This window comes from Danio aesculapii, chromosome 1, assembly GCF_903798145.1.
Source record: "Danio aesculapii chromosome 1, fDanAes4.1, whole genome shotgun sequence".
In the NCBI taxonomy this organism is placed as follows: Eukaryota; Metazoa; Chordata; class Actinopteri; order Cypriniformes; family Danionidae; genus Danio; species Danio aesculapii.
In genome coordinates this window covers 49,256,626-49,276,801 of record NC_079435.1, presented here as the reverse complement: position 1 = coordinate 49,276,801, position 20,176 = coordinate 49,256,626, and the positions used below count along the sequence as shown (strand labels likewise).

The following is a 20,176-nucleotide window of genomic DNA, read 5'->3' as shown; positions in this document are numbered from 1 at the left end:
TTACATAAACATTAGCCCTGAAGTTTTTAATAAGGTGAGAAATAAATATGATATATATATATATATGTTGGTGTGTGTGTGTGTGTGTGTGTGTGTGTGTGTGTGTGTGTGTGTGTGTGTGTGTGTGTGTGTGTGCTAACATTCGATTCGGACTGTACTTGTTTATCCTGAGAATGTTGTTGTTTATGTGGTGATTTTTTGATGAATATGTATGTATGTTTGAAGCCATTATTACACTCGTTTTATCATCTGCCAGACTGAGTAAAAGCATTGAAAAGTACAAAAAGTACCTTACAAATTGAGGAATCACTCATTTCTGTAACACTAAATGACTAGTAACTTTAAGTTTAATACTTAGGAAAGATTTAGAAAGAAAGCCCAGGTTGCAATAAATGATGGTGACGTTTGCCTCAGAAAGTCTGTTTAGAAAGGTTAAATCACTAGCAGTGTATTATTATAACAGCAGCATGTCCTCAGCCTGTGAGTGACGTGTGAGCAGAAGTTGGAAACCGCCGTGTGAAGGAGGGAGCGGTTCTCAGTCTTCAGCTGTTACACCCAGCATTGTGGGTGGTTTGGGTTTCTGAAGCAGACAGATGTGGGAACGGGCTGTGAACTCAAACAAGAAGATGATGGTGCTGTGAAAACCTGCAGCGCTACAAGACCACGAGGGCCATCAAAAGACGCTTTACAGGAAACACAACACCAAAATCCGAGTGGACTGAAACTAAACTGTGAGCCCACGCTGTAATTTGGTCATTTGTGGTGACAGTGATGCTTTGTTTTTAATTTAAAGGAAATAAATGATTCCTCAAATACTCTAATAAACAAATGAACTAGTTGAAGCAGCTTGAGTTTTCAGTAAACATACTTCATGTAAATATACTAACGGCCAATTCACACAGGGCTTCACTTCAGAAGCCATGACTGAAGTTGGAACTGACGCGATCATCATAGCAGCGTCACCCAACAAGTTCGCAATCGGCAATTGTCTAAGCTGGGGAATTTGCATATTTGCAATTTTGTGATCTGATTGGCTGAAGCTCTAAATTGTGGGTCCGTCGGTGCTGCATGGGAATTTCTCAACTTTTCAAGCACCAATGGACCCACAATTTAGTTCGGCAACACATGACAGGTAAAGACTAGATCTGATACGTGGCCGGACGTATGCACATCGATATAGCAGCATTTTTTATGACACTGTATAACAATAATTAGTATTTTTACAGTACAGTGACGCTGGGGCATAGCGGATATTTCAAAAGTGCGGGGGGTGAGAGCTGTATGAGATCCAAAAGTTTAGAGACAGCTCGCTGCAGAATCATTTGAGCTCCAGCGAGGGGGAGCTTGAGCTCTCGCTCCTCCTCCTGTAAGCTGTTTTAATGCGTACATCCACCCCACCCCTAACCCCAACCCCCAGTGACATCGCTCGTAGAAGAAGTGCAAGGAAGGAGGAGCTGGAGCTCAAGCTCCCCCTTGCTGGAGCTCAGCTCTGCCCAAGTGGCTCTGCAGTGAGCACCACTTGAAGGTTTACATTCATATAATTATTAATCACCCATTTCTAAATGGTCTGTCTTTAAAAGAGCATTGTGCAAAATAATAAACACACACCCTTATTTACAACAAACATAAACTTCCTTTGGGTCGAGCTGTGCCCAACTGTAAACAATCTTGCAGTACATATTGGAACTGAACCTACAACATACATACGTCTGTAAATCATTCATGAAATAGTTACATTTAGAAGACATTTTCAGGAAAAAAAAAGATTTAAAATGTTTTGTAAATTAGCTTGACAGATTTTGACAGCTAGTTCAACATTTTTGTATGAAATGACTCAAGTAATGAAATGAGGACTATTAGTTTTATATGGATTGACTATTCAGCATTTACAAGTTTAGTTAAGTTTGACTGTCATGACATAAGCGAATGATAATGTTATAAAACAGCAGAGAGTCGTATGAAAGCAATTGATGCATGTCCGAAAGCATTTGTAATTTGTTGGAGGGAATGAGAAACTGCTACTATGATGTGCACAAATGACTAATTGTTTTGAGAAATGCATTAACTGTTGTGCAAATGTAAATAGTGTTGTGAGAAATGCACCAAAGGGACTGAGAAAAACTGTAATAATATATGATATTATATATATTATTAATAATAATAATAAATTATAAATATAATATATAATATATTAAGATTTACAAAAGACTTTCATTGTAAATAAAGGTTTGTTTTCTCATCGCACACACATATGTTGATTACAGTTGTACGTCGCATAAATATTATTTAAACACACTAGCACTACTTCAGCCCTAGTTCAGCTTTTTATATTTACATGAGTGTGTTTGTATAACTTGAAGTGTTTTGCATTTTTTTAATTTACATGTGTGTGTGTGTGTTTGTTTCTTCTTTAAGTATATCCATATTACATGTTAACAGTGCAATAAGACAGACAGGCAGAGAACAGTGAAGAGCATAAAAGCTGTTTCCCATCACACACAGCTCACATTAGTCATGCTATTATGTCACTTTCTACTGTTAGAGTTTACTTGTCGTCCTCAACTTTTAAACATGAGTCTGTTTATACATAGTGAATGCACTCTGGGGCTGCAGAGTATGTTTGTGTGTGTATGTGTGTGAGAGAGAGTGTGTGTGTGTGGGTTTAGGGTTTAGAGCACTTGACTTCACTCTCTAACGCTGCTGTTTGGTCAGTGTTGCCAGGCAACAGGGATGTTCTCATTTGTGAAGTAGTTCATGAAGAGCAATCGTTCCTGCCTGTAGCATGAATGCACACAAAGACACACACACACACGCATGCTTTTACAGTACATACGCACAAACACTAATTTGTCTTTGCTTTAGATTTGGATTTACATTATATATCTAAGACACTTGAGCATATTTGCAATGCTCAGCACCCTTCACCTGTGTGTGCATGTGCCAGTGTGTGTTAGTGTTAGTGTGTGTGTGTGTGTGTGTGTGTGTGTGTGTGTGTGGGTGGCCAGAGGCTCAGGTGCTCTACAGCTGTAGTGGAATGAATCACAGGCCGACATTACACTGCAGGCACTGTGTGCAACGTCTGTGCACATGTTCTGCTGCTTGCTCTCTTTTAAAACACAATGCTTTTCAGATCCTGGGTTATATACAATGGAACCACATTCCAAAAGACAATGTATAAAAAAAGAAGAAACGGCTGCCACAATTTAAGCTATACCATCACAAGAATAATGCATGTTTTGCAATCATATTACAGTTTTTTCTCAGTGGCTTTGGTGCATTTCTCACAACACTATTCACATTTGCACAACAGTTAATGCATTTCTCAAAACAATTAGTACAAACTGCAAAACCAAGATGATAACCTCAAAAGCATGTCACTTGCTCAAAATGGATAGCTCATTCCTCAAAAGTAAGTACTGATGTCAATGAAAGTGTCAGTGTCATCAAGATGAAAAGTCCTGCCACCATTGTTTATGAACAGGATAGTCAAATGGCTTTGTCATGTTTTCATTATGACAGTTTACTTTGTTAATTTTTTCCAATGCAAAAAAGTCTTTTGGTGACACTTCCTGAAATGCTCAAGACAGCACTATATTTGCACAGCCATTTGAAAACTACAGTAAAGTTAGACATCACTGCATTTAGTGAGGTATCTGAGTACAAGACACTTAATATGTATGTTTCACATTTTTATTGCAGATGCCTTTTTGCAATTCTAATTTATTCACAGCATTGTGCAAAAGAATAAATACACCCTTATTTACAACAAACATAAACTTCCTTTGGGTAGAGCTGTGCACAACTGTGAACAATATTGCAGTACATATTGAAACCGAACATAGGTCTGTAAATTATTCATCAAATTGTTCAATTTAGAAGACATTTTCAGGAGTTTTTTTAAAATGTTTTGTAAATTAGCTTGACAGATTTTGACAACTAGTTCAACATTTTTGTATGAAATGACTCAAGTAACGAAATGAGGACTATTAGTCTTATATGGATTGACTATTCAGCATTTACAAGTTTAGTTAAGTTTGACTGACATGACATAAGCGAATGATAATATTATAAAACAGCAGAGAGTTGTATGAAAGCAGTTGATGCATGTCCAAAAGCATTTGTAATTTGTTGGAAGGAATGAGAAACTGCTACTATGATGTGCACAAATGACTATTTGTTTTAAGAAATGCATTAACTGTTGTGCAAATGTAAATAGTGTTGTGAGAAATGCACCAAAGCCACTGAGAAAAACTGTAAATAGCATTTGCCCACATATCATTCTAAACACTTGTAATTGTTTTCTATCGAGCTGATTGGATGTAGTAAAGTAGCTTTTTCATTCAGAAAGATCGGGAAATGGTTTTAGAAGAGTTACTACAACCTAACAGACACATTTTCAGGTTTTAATTTTAGATCACTAAGACAAACCATTTTTTTCTTATTGACGTGCACAGATGAAATGTTCCATCACAAAACTAGCAATGTGAGCTAACAAAATCAATATGGTTAGTTTTGATTTCATTTGTACTTTAACCAAACTTGGAACAGAGCATTCCATAAAAACTGCATGGTTGAAAATAATGACAAAATCGTTTGAACGTTTCAGGAATGCGTTTCCAGTCTTAAGTGGGTGACTACTTCAAGATTGTTACAGGACTGCCCTGTGAAATATGCTTTGTTTGAATATCTTTATACCATGAAAATTACTTAAATTCCTCTTTTAACACGGCAAATATTAAATAAATTTTTATGGCTTGCTGCAGCCGAACAGCTGTTATAAACCAGCAGCTCTGTGATTTAGCTAGTCAGAAAGTAAACAATCGATTTCATTGTGAACTACTGCTTTGAGCAAGATTTATCTGAACTGCTCATGACAAACGCATATGAAAGAGAGATTTGCCTCCCATAAAACTAGAGTATATAACAAACCTTCACACATGATGAAAACCTCACAGAAACTGATTCACACATATATAGATAGATAGATAAATAGACAGACAGACAGACAGACAGACAGACAGACAGACAGACAGACAGACAGACAGACAGACAGACAGACAGACAGATATATATATAGATAGACAGATATATAGATAGATAGACAGACAGACAGACAGACAGACAGACAGACAGACAGACAGACAGACAGATATATATATAGATAGACAGATAGATAGATAGATAGATAAATAGACAGACAGACAGACAGACAGATATATATATAGATAGACAGATAGATAGATAGATAGATAGATAGACAGACAGACAGACAGACAGACAGACAGACAGACAGACAGACAGATATATATATAGATAGACAGATAGACAGATAGATAGATAGATAGATAGATAGATAGATAGATAGATAGATAGATAGATAGATAGATAGATAGATAGATAGATAGATAGATAGATAGATAGATAGATAGATAGGCAGGCAGACAGACAGACAGACAGACAGACAGACAGACAGACAGACAGACAGACAGACAGACAGACAGACAGACAGACAGATATATAGATAGATAGAATGACAGACAGACAGACAGACAGACAGACAGACAGACAGACTGATAGACAGACAGATAGATAGATAGATAGATAGATAGATAGATAGATAGATAGATAGATAGATAGATAGATAGATAGATAGATAGATAGATAGATAGATAGATAGATAGATAGATAGATAGATAGATAGATAGATAGATAGATAGATAGATAGATAGATAGATAGATAGATAGATAGATAGCAAACGTCCATAGCACAAATAATACAGACAAGACCAGCATGCAACCATCACATCAGGTCAAGTAAAAAAAGAGGAATAAAAAGAAAGTAGTACTTACTACAAAACTACTGTTAACTTTTTCTAAAATGCGTTTTTCATTTAATGCCATTGCTTCACCTTTTCTTTTCTTCACACGTTTCTTCTCCAGCTTTTTACAGGCGTACATCTTACCAGTGGCACGAACCTGGCAGGCACAAACCTGGTGGAAAGAAATAAGAAGTCATTTTCACACACTATTATTTCCAGCTGATTCGAATGTTATCACTCCATTGAATGGGCGTTATCAGTGGTTATCAGCTGATAGATATGGGCCAGTAGGGGCCTTTTGTGCATACTAGTAGGCTCAAAAGGCTGGTATCGTCCATACTCGTGGTTAATCAGCTATAGATCACATATGGCTGTGGCTAGAAGTAACGAGAATTAATTGTATTTTATTAACGCCCTACCCCAACCCTAAACCCAACCATCACAGTACTGTAAAAACAGATCTGGATCTGGAGTCTTCTCTATTAGTATAGCTGATTAACCACGAGAATCATTTATATTATTTATTAAAATTTCCTATTAATTGTATTTTATTAATGTCCACCCATACCCCAACCCTAAACCCAACCGTTACAGTAATGTAAAAACAGGTCTGGATCTGGAATCTTCTCTATTAGTATAGCTGATTAACCAGGTAGATGGATGATAACAGCCTTCTGAGCCTACTAGTAGGCGAAAAAGGCCCCTACTGGCCTATACCTATGAGCTGATAACCAGGGATAACACCCATTCAATCGAGTGATAACATTTTAAATGGGTGATTATTACAATATTATTTTTCTATATAAGTGTATTTATTAACTGTATGCTAACATAATCATTACATGTTGAAGAAAATCTGTATCTATTTCATATGAAAGCACTTTTTTATTGACTATGTGTGAATAACTTTTAAAAAATGCTGTAGAATTAAATGACTGCAATTCATTTATTAACCAGCTATTAAACAGGGTTATTGTTTAAAATCTTACTAGAACATAATGTCAAATTCCTAAATAATCGAAAATATTAAACTACTCACCTCACCAAATCCGCCCTTGCCCAATACCCTGTAATGTCTGAATGTGTTTTTGGTTACTGGTTGCCTGCGGATTAAATAGAGTTCAAGCATTATTCACTAATAACAATGCACCATCAATCCCAAAGTATACTTAATTTGTACATACACAGATGAGTTTTCAAAATTTTGTAAAATGTTGGTTATGCATAACACAACTTCTGTTTTCATAAAAACATTTCAACTACGGATGGCAAAAATGATGGACCGAAGGAGAAAAACAGCAGGAAATATGAGCCTAAAAAGCAGCTTTCACACCTGACACGGAAAGAGCTGCGCTATGAAACTCATTCATTTCAATGCATCATCCAAAGGCTGCTGTGCTGTCATGGCAACCTCTAGACTCATTCAATGTCAATGCCTATGAGGTTGTTTTACTGGCTTACATTATTGTAATTCATTGGGCTAAACTTCTATGATTTAATAAAATAATAAACAATCATTTCGGTTTAAGTTTTCAGGTTAAGTTCATCCAAAAATTTCGGTTTTGGTCCAGAATTGTCATTTTGGTGCGTCCCTAATCCTAAACTGCAGCTTGTAAAGCAGATTTGTTTTCAAATAGTTTTTTCGTTGTGTTAATTTTTGTATGATGGTCATGTTAAAGAGATATATCATATTAAAATGTTGTCATTTACTATACACCTGCATGTTTTTTTAAACATATAAGACTTGTCAGACTGGACTTGAATGTCCGGAAAGGTAAATAATTTTCTTTTAATATTCCTTCACTTCCAGATCAATTTCCAGACAGGAATAAGAGTCAAAATGAAACTTTTACTAAGTTTGTTTGTTTGACTACTTGCATGTGCTTACGTATGTGTAGTAAATGAATCATATTATGGGCTTTAGAGCACATTCATGATAAAATTAAGGCTAAACCACTGGATGACCTCAATGGCCGCATTTACACTGCATAGCTACAGATCACTTATGACCCATGATCATATAAGCATCATATAAGCAAAAAATAGCACATGAATTCTGATATTTTCAGATCGATTCCAGTCCTCATTCAAATGTGGAAACAAAATCCAGAGTTCCCACTCTTAACCAAATGTCAAATTCCCTGACTTTCCCTTGAGTTTCAGGGAATAAAAGCTGAATTTCCATGGCCTATAATGATCGGAAAAAATGCCATGCTTTGCATAATATTAAAATAGTTTGAGCTTGAATATCAGTTTTCATGAATTTGTAGCCATTATAAAAGCAAAAATGGCTAATTTACCTCAACATTTTAAAACAAAAGTAAAAGGAATGAACACCCAGTCTTTGAAGTGATCAATTTGTAACCAAAGCTCTTAAATGTATAATTTCTTTGCATGTTTGTCGTAATTAACAATTTCATCGTTGTGACTACACACGTCTTAAGTGACTGCCAGGAAAAGGGATAAAATGGCATGATACAGTATGGAATGTTTACATTTTGATAACTAAAAACTAAAAGGAACAAACAAAAGACCCTTATGTTTTATGACCTGGACAAACATTTTCTATCACATTCCCTGACATTCAATGCCAGGAATGGAAATTTCAAAATTCAATGATACTCCAGAAATTCAATAACCAGTGGGAACCCTGGAATCTGATGTGAATTGAATGTGCCCATTTGCATCTGCCAATTTAATAAACTGATCAGATATTCACCTGTCAATATTGTTTGCAAATAACATTAATGCTGATAATGACATCAGAAGTAAATCCTGCATGTGTTCTAAACCTTTAATCACACATATAAAGACAAACCATATTTTATATTGTTGTGTTGAAATATACAGTATATAATAAAGAGAATGAGAGAGAGAGAGAGTAACAAATATAAAACTATTTCGGTCAAATGGTGCATAAGTCAATGCTTGCAGGTCAAAAAAGCATAGATTAATAGAAAATAGCCAAATGTGCACTTTTCTATCACAACCTAACAAATCAACTTTATTAGGCTGTCAAAAAAATATGCTTGGCAGCAGTGTTGAGAGAGAAGGAGAGAAATAGCACACAATGCCAAAGTTGCTATGCACATGGAAAAAGCTAAACTCTTTTAGATTAAATACAGGAAGCAAGCAAAGAAATCTCTCTTTTATTATCACTACAGCTATCAGTCAATGCTCACTCTTCAGACAAAGCCAAAACACAAGTACAGTATTGTATTATATAATAATATTGAATTGTATTGTATAATAATAAAGAAACTGTATAAGAATAATTTCATCTTGGTCCAGGGCATCCACTGATTATTATATCCGGGTTTATTTATCTTCAGGGTCAGAACATCTACGTGGGTTGTTTTGCTATGTACAGTATTTATGCAGATATTGAATATGAGTTTCTTTTAAAAGAAAATTTAAGCAGCTAACCAAAAAAAAAAAACAGATTTTGGGCTCTATTTTAACGGTCTAGGCGCAAAGTCTGAAGCGCAGGGCGCAAAAGCATTAAGTGCGTGTCTGAATCCACTGTTGCTATTTTAAGAACGGGAAAATACGCTCTGCGCCGCAGCACATGGTCTAATAGGGTTCAGCTTATTTTCTTAATGAGTTATGTGATATTGGTGTGTTTTGAGAATAAATCAATCAAGAGTCTCATCTCACATTCCCTTTAAGAGTCAGTTGCGTCACGCCATGGCGCATTTACTATTTACAAGGCGGACTTTGTAAGTGGAAAAACAAGCATTAGCCTACATAATTAATTTCGTTTGTTAAGCGCACAGATTTGTTTCAAAACTATTTCTAAATTTAGTTTTATTTCCAGTAAACGAATAAATGAGCAATAATGACGAAGTGTGGGCAAACAACCCAAACCTGATATATCCAAACACACGTCTTATGCCCTATATGGTCTAAAACCTGATAGGTAGACAAATCTAAGCTTGTTTTTAATAAAACAAACATAAATATGCATTTAATAAATAATTCTACTAACAATAATAACATTATACAAAAGTCTATTGTCGGGAATAAACTAAAAATTGAGCAGTCTATTTCAGTTCCTCAAAATAGCAATGCGCCAAAACTGTGCCTTAACACACCTCTTTTCAAGACCAGAACACCCATGAGTCTACAAAGTGGTACAAATAGATTTGCTATTTAAACAACGTAGTGGAAAATGGGAAAATTAAGGTTGTGTTGGTCTGAAACTAGCAACACGTCATGGAAACACATCTTGCGCCTTATTGCGCCGGGTGTATGATCGGGCCCATAGTCCCAAAATCGACATTGGGTACATATACCTGCAGTGTAAATGTGGCCAGTATTGTCTATACTACCCCAGCAGGCACAGGACATCAACATGACGTCAGAATGATATTGTACTCTAACATCGTGGGACGTTGCATTTTGTTTGAAAATAAAAATTAGGTTGATGTCAGAACCCAACATCAGGCTGTGTCCAACATCAGACAGATGTTGCATTTTGGTCACTTTCCAATGCAACCTAAAAATAACAAAACATCAACGTCTAATGATGTTACAGCTTGACGTTGTGTGGCCGTTACCACAATGACGTCTATCAGACGCTGGATTTTGGTTGCCATACCTGACAAATAAATGTCAGTTTTTGACGTCAATATGACGTTGGTTTAAGATGTTGGCTCGACGTTGGATTTTGGTCACTTTTCAACACAACCTAAAATCAACAAAATATCAACATAATTTCAAGTCGTTATTAGATATCAAAATAACTTTGTCCTTAGATGCTGGTGACCTAAATCTAACCTAATATTAAATTCTTATGATGTTGTTTGTTTGCTGGGACCTTTCTGGGCCTTGATAATGCATAGCTTGCGATCAAAGAGACAAAAACAAAATGCAAAATTCAATTAATTTCCAATCACAATGATTGATGTAGATCAGCTACTCACCTCTCCAACCACTTCCACTGAAGAAAACGGGAAAAGTACATAGTCTCCTGATAAGCTGAGAATGGAGCTCCACTTAAATATTCACGAACTATCCTGAAAAATAAAGAAGAAAGGCTTGAGAAAGCTGTGGAGGAATGATATGGAACTTTAGAGAACATGTACAAATAAACATCAAATATCATATCTAATCATTGAACCTCAGTGGTGGGTGTGATTTTGCCAAGTTCATGGATCATGTATTAACATCCATGTAACATCCATTTTTGTCCATAAATGTAATCCATAGCTATTCCCTACCCCTAAACCCAACCATAACTGTAAATGATTCCCAAAATCAGAGGGAAATAATAGTTGGATCAACTATTCATGTAGAAACAATCATGTTGAGGTGCATACACCTAACCTAGTCATTTTAAAGAATGCTAGATCCCATTGACTTGCTTAGTAATGTCTTTTTCCTACAATGGAAGTCAATGGGAGCTGTCCCTTTAAGAAGTTAAATCACAGTCAAGCAATTCATTTAAAAAAAAGTCAATGAACGAATGAATGAATAAATGTTTAATTCATGTCACTAAACTGAAAACATCAAACTAATTTAAAGCAAAAAGTAAGCTTTTGCAATATTGTCTTTCAGAGAAATAGAAAGGGAGATGAGCCGGATGCATCCCATGCCATCTCGCCCTCTAATGTAACACACACAAACACACATACACACAGGCGCTTCAGCAAACAGCGTGCCCACAGAGACTTGACAGGAAGGGTTAAAGTACTCCACCTCACCCCCTCTCAAACAGAAAGGAAGCTTAAACTAAACAGAACTAAAAGACCGACTGAGGCAAAACACAAACACACCAAACTCTGTTTAGATTCAAAGTCACGTGTTTACGTTTCTCAGACAAACAGAACAAGCTAACGGCTAACAGTCCACTCTATAACCATCAGTCTTCACACTAATACCAGTGAAAACACTAACTGAGATCCACCAACGTGACACCGCAAAGTGAGCAATGAGGATAAACTGTTGATTTCACTTCGGGTCTTGACAAGCCAAACATAAATGACTGTAACTAGCGCGTATTAGCATAGATTACTGAATAATCTCGATGACGGAAGCACCGCTGTGTGCTACGGTGTGTCTCCTGAGGTCAGATGATACACCTAAATTTAAGTTGTTATTCAGTAACCGGTTTTTAAGATAATGAACACAATATGGTCAAAGTATGTCTTAACTTTGGAGCAGTGTTGTGTAATAAGTGCTGCTGTGCGCTAGCAGTGCTTTTTAGAGCAGAGCCAAAAACAATTGAAGCTCAACATAGAAAAAAAATCTATAAGTTATACCAAACATGGTGTGAACTAAATAAAACTGATGATTTGAAATATGCACAGCCACTAAACCACAAGTGTGCTTTTTAATTATATGAATTAAATAATTTTTAAAGTGACAGTAAACTTTTTTAGGCTATAATACAAATCTAGAATTAATTATTAAAATCCTAAAATCTTAAGAAGAGCAAGAGGTATTTTGGTAACACTTTAGTTTAGGTCACAATTCACGGTATTAACAAACCATTAACTAACACTACTAGCTTAATAAACTACTATATAGCTGTTTATTAATAGTAAGGTAAAAGTTGGGTTTAGGTTTTGGGCAGGATTAGGAATGCAGAATAAGATCATACTTTCTAACTATTAAAGAACAGTTAATATCTTAATAATCGTCAGATAATAAGCCAGTAGTTAACAGCATGAATTGTGAGCTAAGCTAACTAAAACTGAAGTGTTACTGATATTTTGTGATAATGAAGACTGGTGTAATGACTGCTAGAAATTCAGCTTGGCATCACAGGAAAAAATTCATTCATTCATTTTCCTTGGGCTTAGTCCCTTTTTTATCAGTGGTCACCCCAGTGGAATGAACTGCCAACTATTCCGGCATGTGTTTTACGCAACAGATGCCCTTCCAGCCGCAACCCAGTACTGGGAAACACCTATACTCTCTCGCATTCACACATGCACACGTACACTATGGCCAGTTAATCCAATTCACCCATAGCGCATGATTTTGGACTGTGAGGGAAACTGGAGCTCCTGGAGCAAACCCACACGGGGAGAACATGCAAACTCCACACTGAAATGGGTTTCGAACTAGCGACCTTCTTGCTGTGAGGCAACAGTGCTAACCACTGAGCCACCAGGATAAATTTTTTTTTTTTTTAAATAAGAATGAGTCTGCAAGAATTCTACTGAAATTTTTGCTTATTAATCCCAATTCTTCAGATATTGATTAATATTGATTCCCGGTTTCCATTATTGTGCTAAAAAGTCAAACATGTATATTCATTCACTTATTTTCTTTTTAGTGTAGTCCCTTTTTTAATCAGAGGTTGCCAAGCAGAATGAGTCACCAACCTATCCAGCATATGTTTTACACTGCGGATGCCCTTCCAGCTGCAACCCATCACTGGGAAACACCCATACATTCATTCACATACATACACATACGGAAAATTTAGAGCATGGCAGAGGCATGGCTGCAGATCTGATTGGGGCTTTTTCCCTCAATATTAGGTAGCCTACACACAGTTCATTCCTGCATCCTCTCCTTGTAAAATCAGATTTCGCAAGATTTTGATATGGAAAAAATACTCCAGAGGATACATCGGGTAAGTCTTCAAAGGCAACAGGGTACTTTATAACCTCATTCACATTACCCTGGCTATGCTGTTTCACCTTCCTAACAATAAAATGAAAACATGATATAAGGAACTGCCTATTTTCATTTTGATAGTAATTTAACAGACACCAAATATGTTGAGGAGTAGTGTAGCTACATATTTTTATTACCGTCATCTTCACTGTATGCGTATTTATAACAAAGCGGAGCCTATAACATCACTGCCTCCTTTCATTTTCATTGAAAATACGAAACACACCCTCTCTTTTGCTGAATATCAGTTTTAATAATCAGTAATGGCCATTATAAAAGTATAACGTACAATCAGGTTATACATTATAGGAAATAAAGACAAGCAATCAGTCAGATGTGTAGAATCAGTGTACGTGGTTACATTAATTAATATACTAACTTATCTTTGCGCCCAGCCAAAACACATAACCTGAGAACAAGTAATAGATTCAAAAGACCAAAGTCGGGGAATATGTCGTTAGATATAGACAACAAGATGAATTAAATATCATGTTTAACAAATATAGTGAGATTAGATCCAGCGGTAGATCCTTGATGAACAGTCTGACGTGCACAGCTCTCACCTGGGTAGATATGCTGCAGTGCATGCCAGAGTGTGTGTGTGGTCATGTGATATGCGTTTTCGCAGGTTTAGTGTAGACGGAGAGTTGTTCAGAAACGCTGGGTGAAACGCCTGTATGGACGCGAAACGTTTTCATTCTAAAACGCTGTTTTAAAACTAAAACGTATTAGTGTAAACAGGGCCTAAGAAATAGTCTAGTAAATTTACTTTCTCTCCAGGGTTTGATTGACTTGCATGTAAACCAGTAAAACAGGTTACTTCAATACCCATTTTTCTTATTTTCCAGTGTATCGGTATGCATGTAAATATGCTCAATGAAACTCGAGAAGATGCCCTGGAGTTTTCTCCTCATAGCTGTTACACGGGTGTTGCTTGACTACAAAATAGCTTTTTTTTTAAAAAAACCACAGTATAACATTGCTGCCGAGTGAACAGACTTGTTTTGAAGTAACTTTATTACCTGGTACACTCCTGGAACAGCTCTTTACATGGACTCTGTTCCAGTTTCTGCCTGCATTCCCCGACCACATCCTGAGCGATCTCTGGTAGATGAGCGGCCGACTGCATGAGGACGACACAATGGGAAAGAGGGAGAGAAAACAGGAAGAGGGGTTGATAGGATGTAATTGACAAAAAAGGTTAAAGTTCAACCACTAATTCAGCAATTCTTTCAATGAACAGGAGAACAGGTGCAAAGAAATGAATAAATATTTACCCCGTTATTAAAATATGTGTCTAAAATATTTAAACCGGCGTCTCTCCTCTTCTCGTCCGGAGCCACCTGATACATTGCCTAAACACACACACACACACAAACAAATAATGATAATGTTTAAATGAGAGATAATATTAAAGAACATGATGCAAATTAAGGTCAACAAAATGTCTGTTGTAGTCGAGTGAAATTGTATCTTTGTCTTATTTTATTCTTATTTTCCCACTCCATTTTTAAAGTTTGACTAAGTACGACTTAAAAGGTTTCATCAAATTTATATCCAAAACTCCAAAACAGAGAAAATTTTGCTTTTAGGAGATATAAAACTAATATAAACATGTAAGGTTTGTTGTCACTTCAATAGTTTTATTCACGCCACCTCATACTTCAGTTTTCATTAAATGCTCTCTAGTGGACATGATCCGCCCCCTTCAAGACGCTTTTCATTAGCTTTTCATTTGGTACACTTAAGTTCAACCACTCACAGTGGCAGAGTGGTGATAAAACAAAATGCTATTGGCTATTCCTTTTTAAAAGGGGGAGGAGCTACACTATGTCCCACCCTCTCTTTGTGTTTTGGTTGAGATTATGCCAAACATCGAATAAAAACGCATTTTTCATAACAAACTTCAAACATGCCATGTAGATTTAGTAAGCAGCCACATTATATATACATGATAAGTAGACAACTTTATGTTCAATCCATTTAAATTTGTAAAACTTGATTAAACTTAAGACTTAATTCCTCCATATTGTCCCAACAAAGCCTTTTTTACAGTTTGTTGTAGTTTTTTATGCATTTTGTTTTTTCTTGGTTATCAACTAGTTAATAATATTTTTGTATGCAGCCTGTGTTCATTCTTGTTTTGTGCTTGTTATAAAATAAATTATATACAGTATATTTTGTTTTGAAGGTCTAAAAAACATGTTCATATTTATATAATGATGCACATTACAGCTCTTTTTTAGAATTGTTGCTAGAAGGGATACAGCTGTGGCCGGAAATTAACGAGTATTATTCATATTATTTATTAAATTACCCATAAAATTTTATTTTATTAACATCTACCCTAATCCTAAACCCAGCCCTCACAGTAATGTAAAAACAGTAAATATACAGAGTTTTAGTCATACTATTTATTTAATTACCCATTTTATTGTATTTTATTAATGCATACCCCACTCAAATGGTAAACCTCCCCCTCACAGTGATGTAAAAATATTAATTATTGTTTTACACTGTCATAAAAGTTATACTATTTTGATCCGCAGCTGTATCCCATCAAGACTTTACCCATTTTTAGTGCTTGAAACTGTTCAAGCAAGGATACAGTCTCTAAACCCTGCCTTCCCAAGAATCTGCTCCACTCTGATTGGACAGATGGACCAGACTGTTTTGACTGATCAACTGCTTACAGTAAAAGTCGTAAAATAAAACGCCCATTACAATTCTTGAATTTTTTAGCTGTGAAGGCTTCATTAGCACTTTTAAACACAGTGATATGAACATTATTTTTGCCATTAGTTAAGTCATTTTACTTAAACTAACATCTTATTCAGATGTCGGCAAAACAAACCAAACTATTCTTGACAATAGTGTTAAAGGCTTAATCTAGACGATGTTTGTGGGCAGCGTATGAAAACTGTAGGCTGGCGTTATGCAAATTTGTTACAAACCTACTAGGTTTTGTGAAGCAACTCAGAATCCGTCAAAAACAAAAACAATATTTGAAGTTTAATGTGCAATGTGAACTTTTTACATTTCACATTGATTTATATGTTACCGTTCTTGCATATGTGAATGTTTGTGCTGAGATTTCTTACCACAGCATCCAGGAACTCTATGCAGCGCCGTAATTTGGGCTGAGTGTCACAGAATTGACGAAACAACTGACGTCCAATGGGCTGCTTTTCACAAAGGCTTGTATAATCCCTCTCTGAAAATGATAAACAAGCAGAGAAACAGGAGTATGAGAGAAAAAGAGGTTAACCCTATCACTGTCACATGGTTTTTTCAAATCTATAATCTTTAAACGGTCGTATTATTAAATATTAAATTGACCTTTTGGAATGAAACGTTTCATTGTGCCAAGAAAATGGACTGAAACTTTCACAAATCAAACATTCCCTCAGAGTGCAAAAAGGCGCTTCATTGAAACCAGAATTAGAGAGTCCAGGTATTAAGAGAAAGAAACGGTCCTTTTTGTCACTCTTCATTCAAGCATTTGTTACACAAAGAACCATAAAGAAACAAACTTAACAGCTTTAGTAAGGAAAAGGACTACAATCCCATAAAGCTTTGCCAATGATAATAAAAAAGGAGAAACTACTCATTTAAAGGGAAAGTTTACCCAAAAATAAATTATTAATCATTATTTATTATTTGTCAAGTGGTTCCCTTTGATTGATTGATTGATTGATTGATTGATTCATTCATTCTTTCATTCATTTTTACACCATGCCAGATTCTACTCAGCAGGCACAGGATGTTAACATGACGTCAGATTGACATCATGGGGACATTGCATTTTGTTTGGAAATGAAAATCGGGTTGATGTCAGGCCGACGTCAATGTCCAACATCCAACCTAAAGTCAACCAAATATCAACATCTAAAGGCTGGTTTATACTTCTGCGTTGAGTGATCAGTGTGACCCACGGCAAATGTCTCGTGCGTTGCCGGGCGTTTATACTTCTGCATGTTGCTCTGTAATAGCACTTCCAAAACACTAGCTGGCAGTAGGTTTTTATGTTCCTCTGTGTCGAGTTTCTTCGTAGGTATTTTGTTTTTCTGAACGCTACCTTAATGTACAAGGGGGTCAACACACTCATTTTGAGGCAGAAACCGGCGGACGTGCAACAACTTTAATCATAATGTAAACACAAAACAAAAGTTTCCACCTGGAGCTCCTTCACGGGACTCCGCACTTACCCTAATGGGTTTGTGTGGCTCTTGGTCCCGCCCACACTCGTCAGTGCCACCAAGCCGACCAATCACAGAGCTTGTGCTACATGTCGTTGCGACGTGTAGTTACATTTTTTTAAAGGTGTGCATCAGCGTCGGCGTCAGCCACGGCAAGAGCTATGTGACTGCGCGAATGCTGCACCGAAACATACGCATGCACTTGACGCAAAAGTATAAATCAGCCTTAATGATGTTACAGCTTGATGTTGTGTGGACGTTACCATTCTGACATCAATCAAACCTAGGATTTTAGTTGCCATACCTGATGAATAAATGTCAGAATTCGACATCAACATAAAGTTGGAATAAGATGTGGGCTCGACGATTAATTTTGGTCACTTTCCAACACAACCTAAAATCAACCAAATATTACCGTCATTTTACGTCATTGTTAGACATCAAAATACCGTTGTCCTTAAGGCTGATTCATACTTTGCGTATGCTTCAGCACAGCCTTCGCGCGGCCACATATCCCTCACCGTGGCTGACGCGCACCTCTCAAAAAATTTAACTACACATCGCAACGACGCATATCATCACAAGCTTTTTGATTGGTCGGGTTTGGTAGCTGTGCTCTGGTGGGCAGGACCAAGAGCCTCGCAAACCCGTTGAAGCGAGTGTTTACAAGTGTCGAGTCCCGTGAAGGAGCTCCAGATGGAAACTGTTGTTTTGTGTTTACCTTATGTATAACGTTGTTGCACGTCCACCAGTTACCGCCTCCGAATGAGCGAGTTTTAGCTACTTGTACATTAAGGTAACGTTCAGAAAAAACAAAACACCCACAAAGAAACTCGACAGAGAGGAACATAAAACATACTGCCAACTAGCGTTTCGGAAGTGTTATTGCACAGCAACACAAACAGCACACAGAAGTATAAATGCACGTGTAAGCAAGGCTATCGATGTGGGTAACGCTGATCACTTGACACAGAAGTATAAACCAGACTTTAGACACTGGCTAGACATTGAATTTTGGTCGCCTGACGTCACGACATATATCCAACCTAATATTAACGTCTTATGACATTGTGCGCATGCTGGGTATGGCCATTTTCATGTATATTAGAGACATAGATCATATTATGTTTTTTTTTTTAACAAAAACTGTATTTGGGTTAACATTGTTAAAAGTCTCTTCGAAAGAATGCACTGAATAAAACAAATTCCTCACACAATTAAAACCAACACAATCAAATAAACATGCTTCATAGTTAAAGTGTTTTTACAAATGCAGCATAACAATTGGGGGGGGGGGGGGGGGGGGTGATATCTTGGTTTCACTGTTCCACACAAAAGAATTTATTATGAAACCAGTAGCTTTATAGCTGTAAACCAGTAACCATTGACTTGCATTGACTGGTAAAATAAATACTATGGACGTCAATGGTTACAGGTTTCCAGCTTTCTTCCAAATATGTTCAGCAAATCAAATCAACTTGTAACAAGTGAAGGGTAAATAAATGATGACAGAATTATTTTTTGGTTAAGCTATCACTTTAATGATGGCGTGTTATATACATAGAAACATTATATTTTTGTTTACTGCAAAATATGCATATATAAACAAGCAGTTTGTGTCCGTAGGGAGTCTAGACTGACAGTTGCGTCATTGGGAAGTGCTCAGACTTACAGAGTTAGTCTTGCGTGTCCAGATCTTTAAACTGACGCCAGAAGGTCTGGACTCAATCACAGTTTTCATTGGCAAAGGGCTACCATGTAAAGCAACCAATCACAGCTCATTTTGTTCACTTGTTTAGTTTACTTTACTTTATTTGTATTACTTTTTAAATTAACTCAATCATTTTTTACCCTTTCGTCTTAATTTTTTTAAATTTAATTTCTCATATCGACACTATAGTGTGCAAAAAATTTTATTATATCAGCAAGTCAATAAGGAATAGCCACTTTTTGTTTACCCACATTCTTCAAAATGTCTTATTTTGTGTTCAGCAGGAGAAAAAATAACTTGTGCAGGTGTGGAACAACTCATGTTTGAGTTAATTATTACTATTTTCATTTTAAACAGGACAAAATTGGGTCAAAATTATAACTGCCTTTCATGACTTTTATCATTATAAGAAAAGATTCAAATAAAATTCCTATTTTGAAGATGCCAAAAGTGCATTAAGGTTATGCGACTTAAGTAAGTTCAAAAATTCTCCAGAAACGGTTTCATAAAAATGACTCAGAGTACTAAAAGTTCCATTTTGACCATATTTGGAATGGTCATAAATATTAATGAGCCCTGCTCTGACGCTCAGCAGCTCGTCATTCCGAGTGCTCTCTCTCACACACACAAAGCGTAATGTACTCTCAAAATAAACAAGCAAAATAGTCATACTTTATTTGTCAAAAAATTGAATGGCACCGCAATTCGGCATCTGTTCACGTCACTTCAAATATGAAGAAAAATATGGCTGTTTCTCAATTCCACTAACGCAGAGAACGGCCTCTCGTTCTTGTGGAGAGCGGTCTTGCCAAGTT

General features: G+C 36.4%; 1 protein-coding gene across 2 annotated transcripts in view; it reads right to left on the bottom strand.

The window, feature by feature from the left end:
- Positions 1 to 20,176, bottom strand: part of grk4 (G protein-coupled receptor kinase 4) — a 66,752-nt gene that overhangs the window by 22,082 nt on the left and 24,494 nt on the right. For both annotated transcript variants that reach the window (XM_056461906.1, XM_056461899.1), the window contains exons 3-8: positions 16,553 to 16,665; positions 14,729 to 14,806; positions 14,474 to 14,574; positions 10,745 to 10,837; positions 6,859 to 6,922; positions 5,851 to 5,991 (exon numbers count right to left, since the gene is read on the bottom strand). In XM_056461906.1, coding sequence (XP_056317881.1) covers positions 5,851 to 5,991; positions 6,859 to 6,922; positions 10,745 to 10,837; positions 14,474 to 14,574; positions 14,729 to 14,806; positions 16,553 to 16,665 — 590 coding nt within the window. The remainder of the gene's footprint in view (positions 1 to 5,850; positions 5,992 to 6,858; positions 6,923 to 10,744; positions 10,838 to 14,473; positions 14,575 to 14,728; positions 14,807 to 16,552; positions 16,666 to 20,176) is intronic.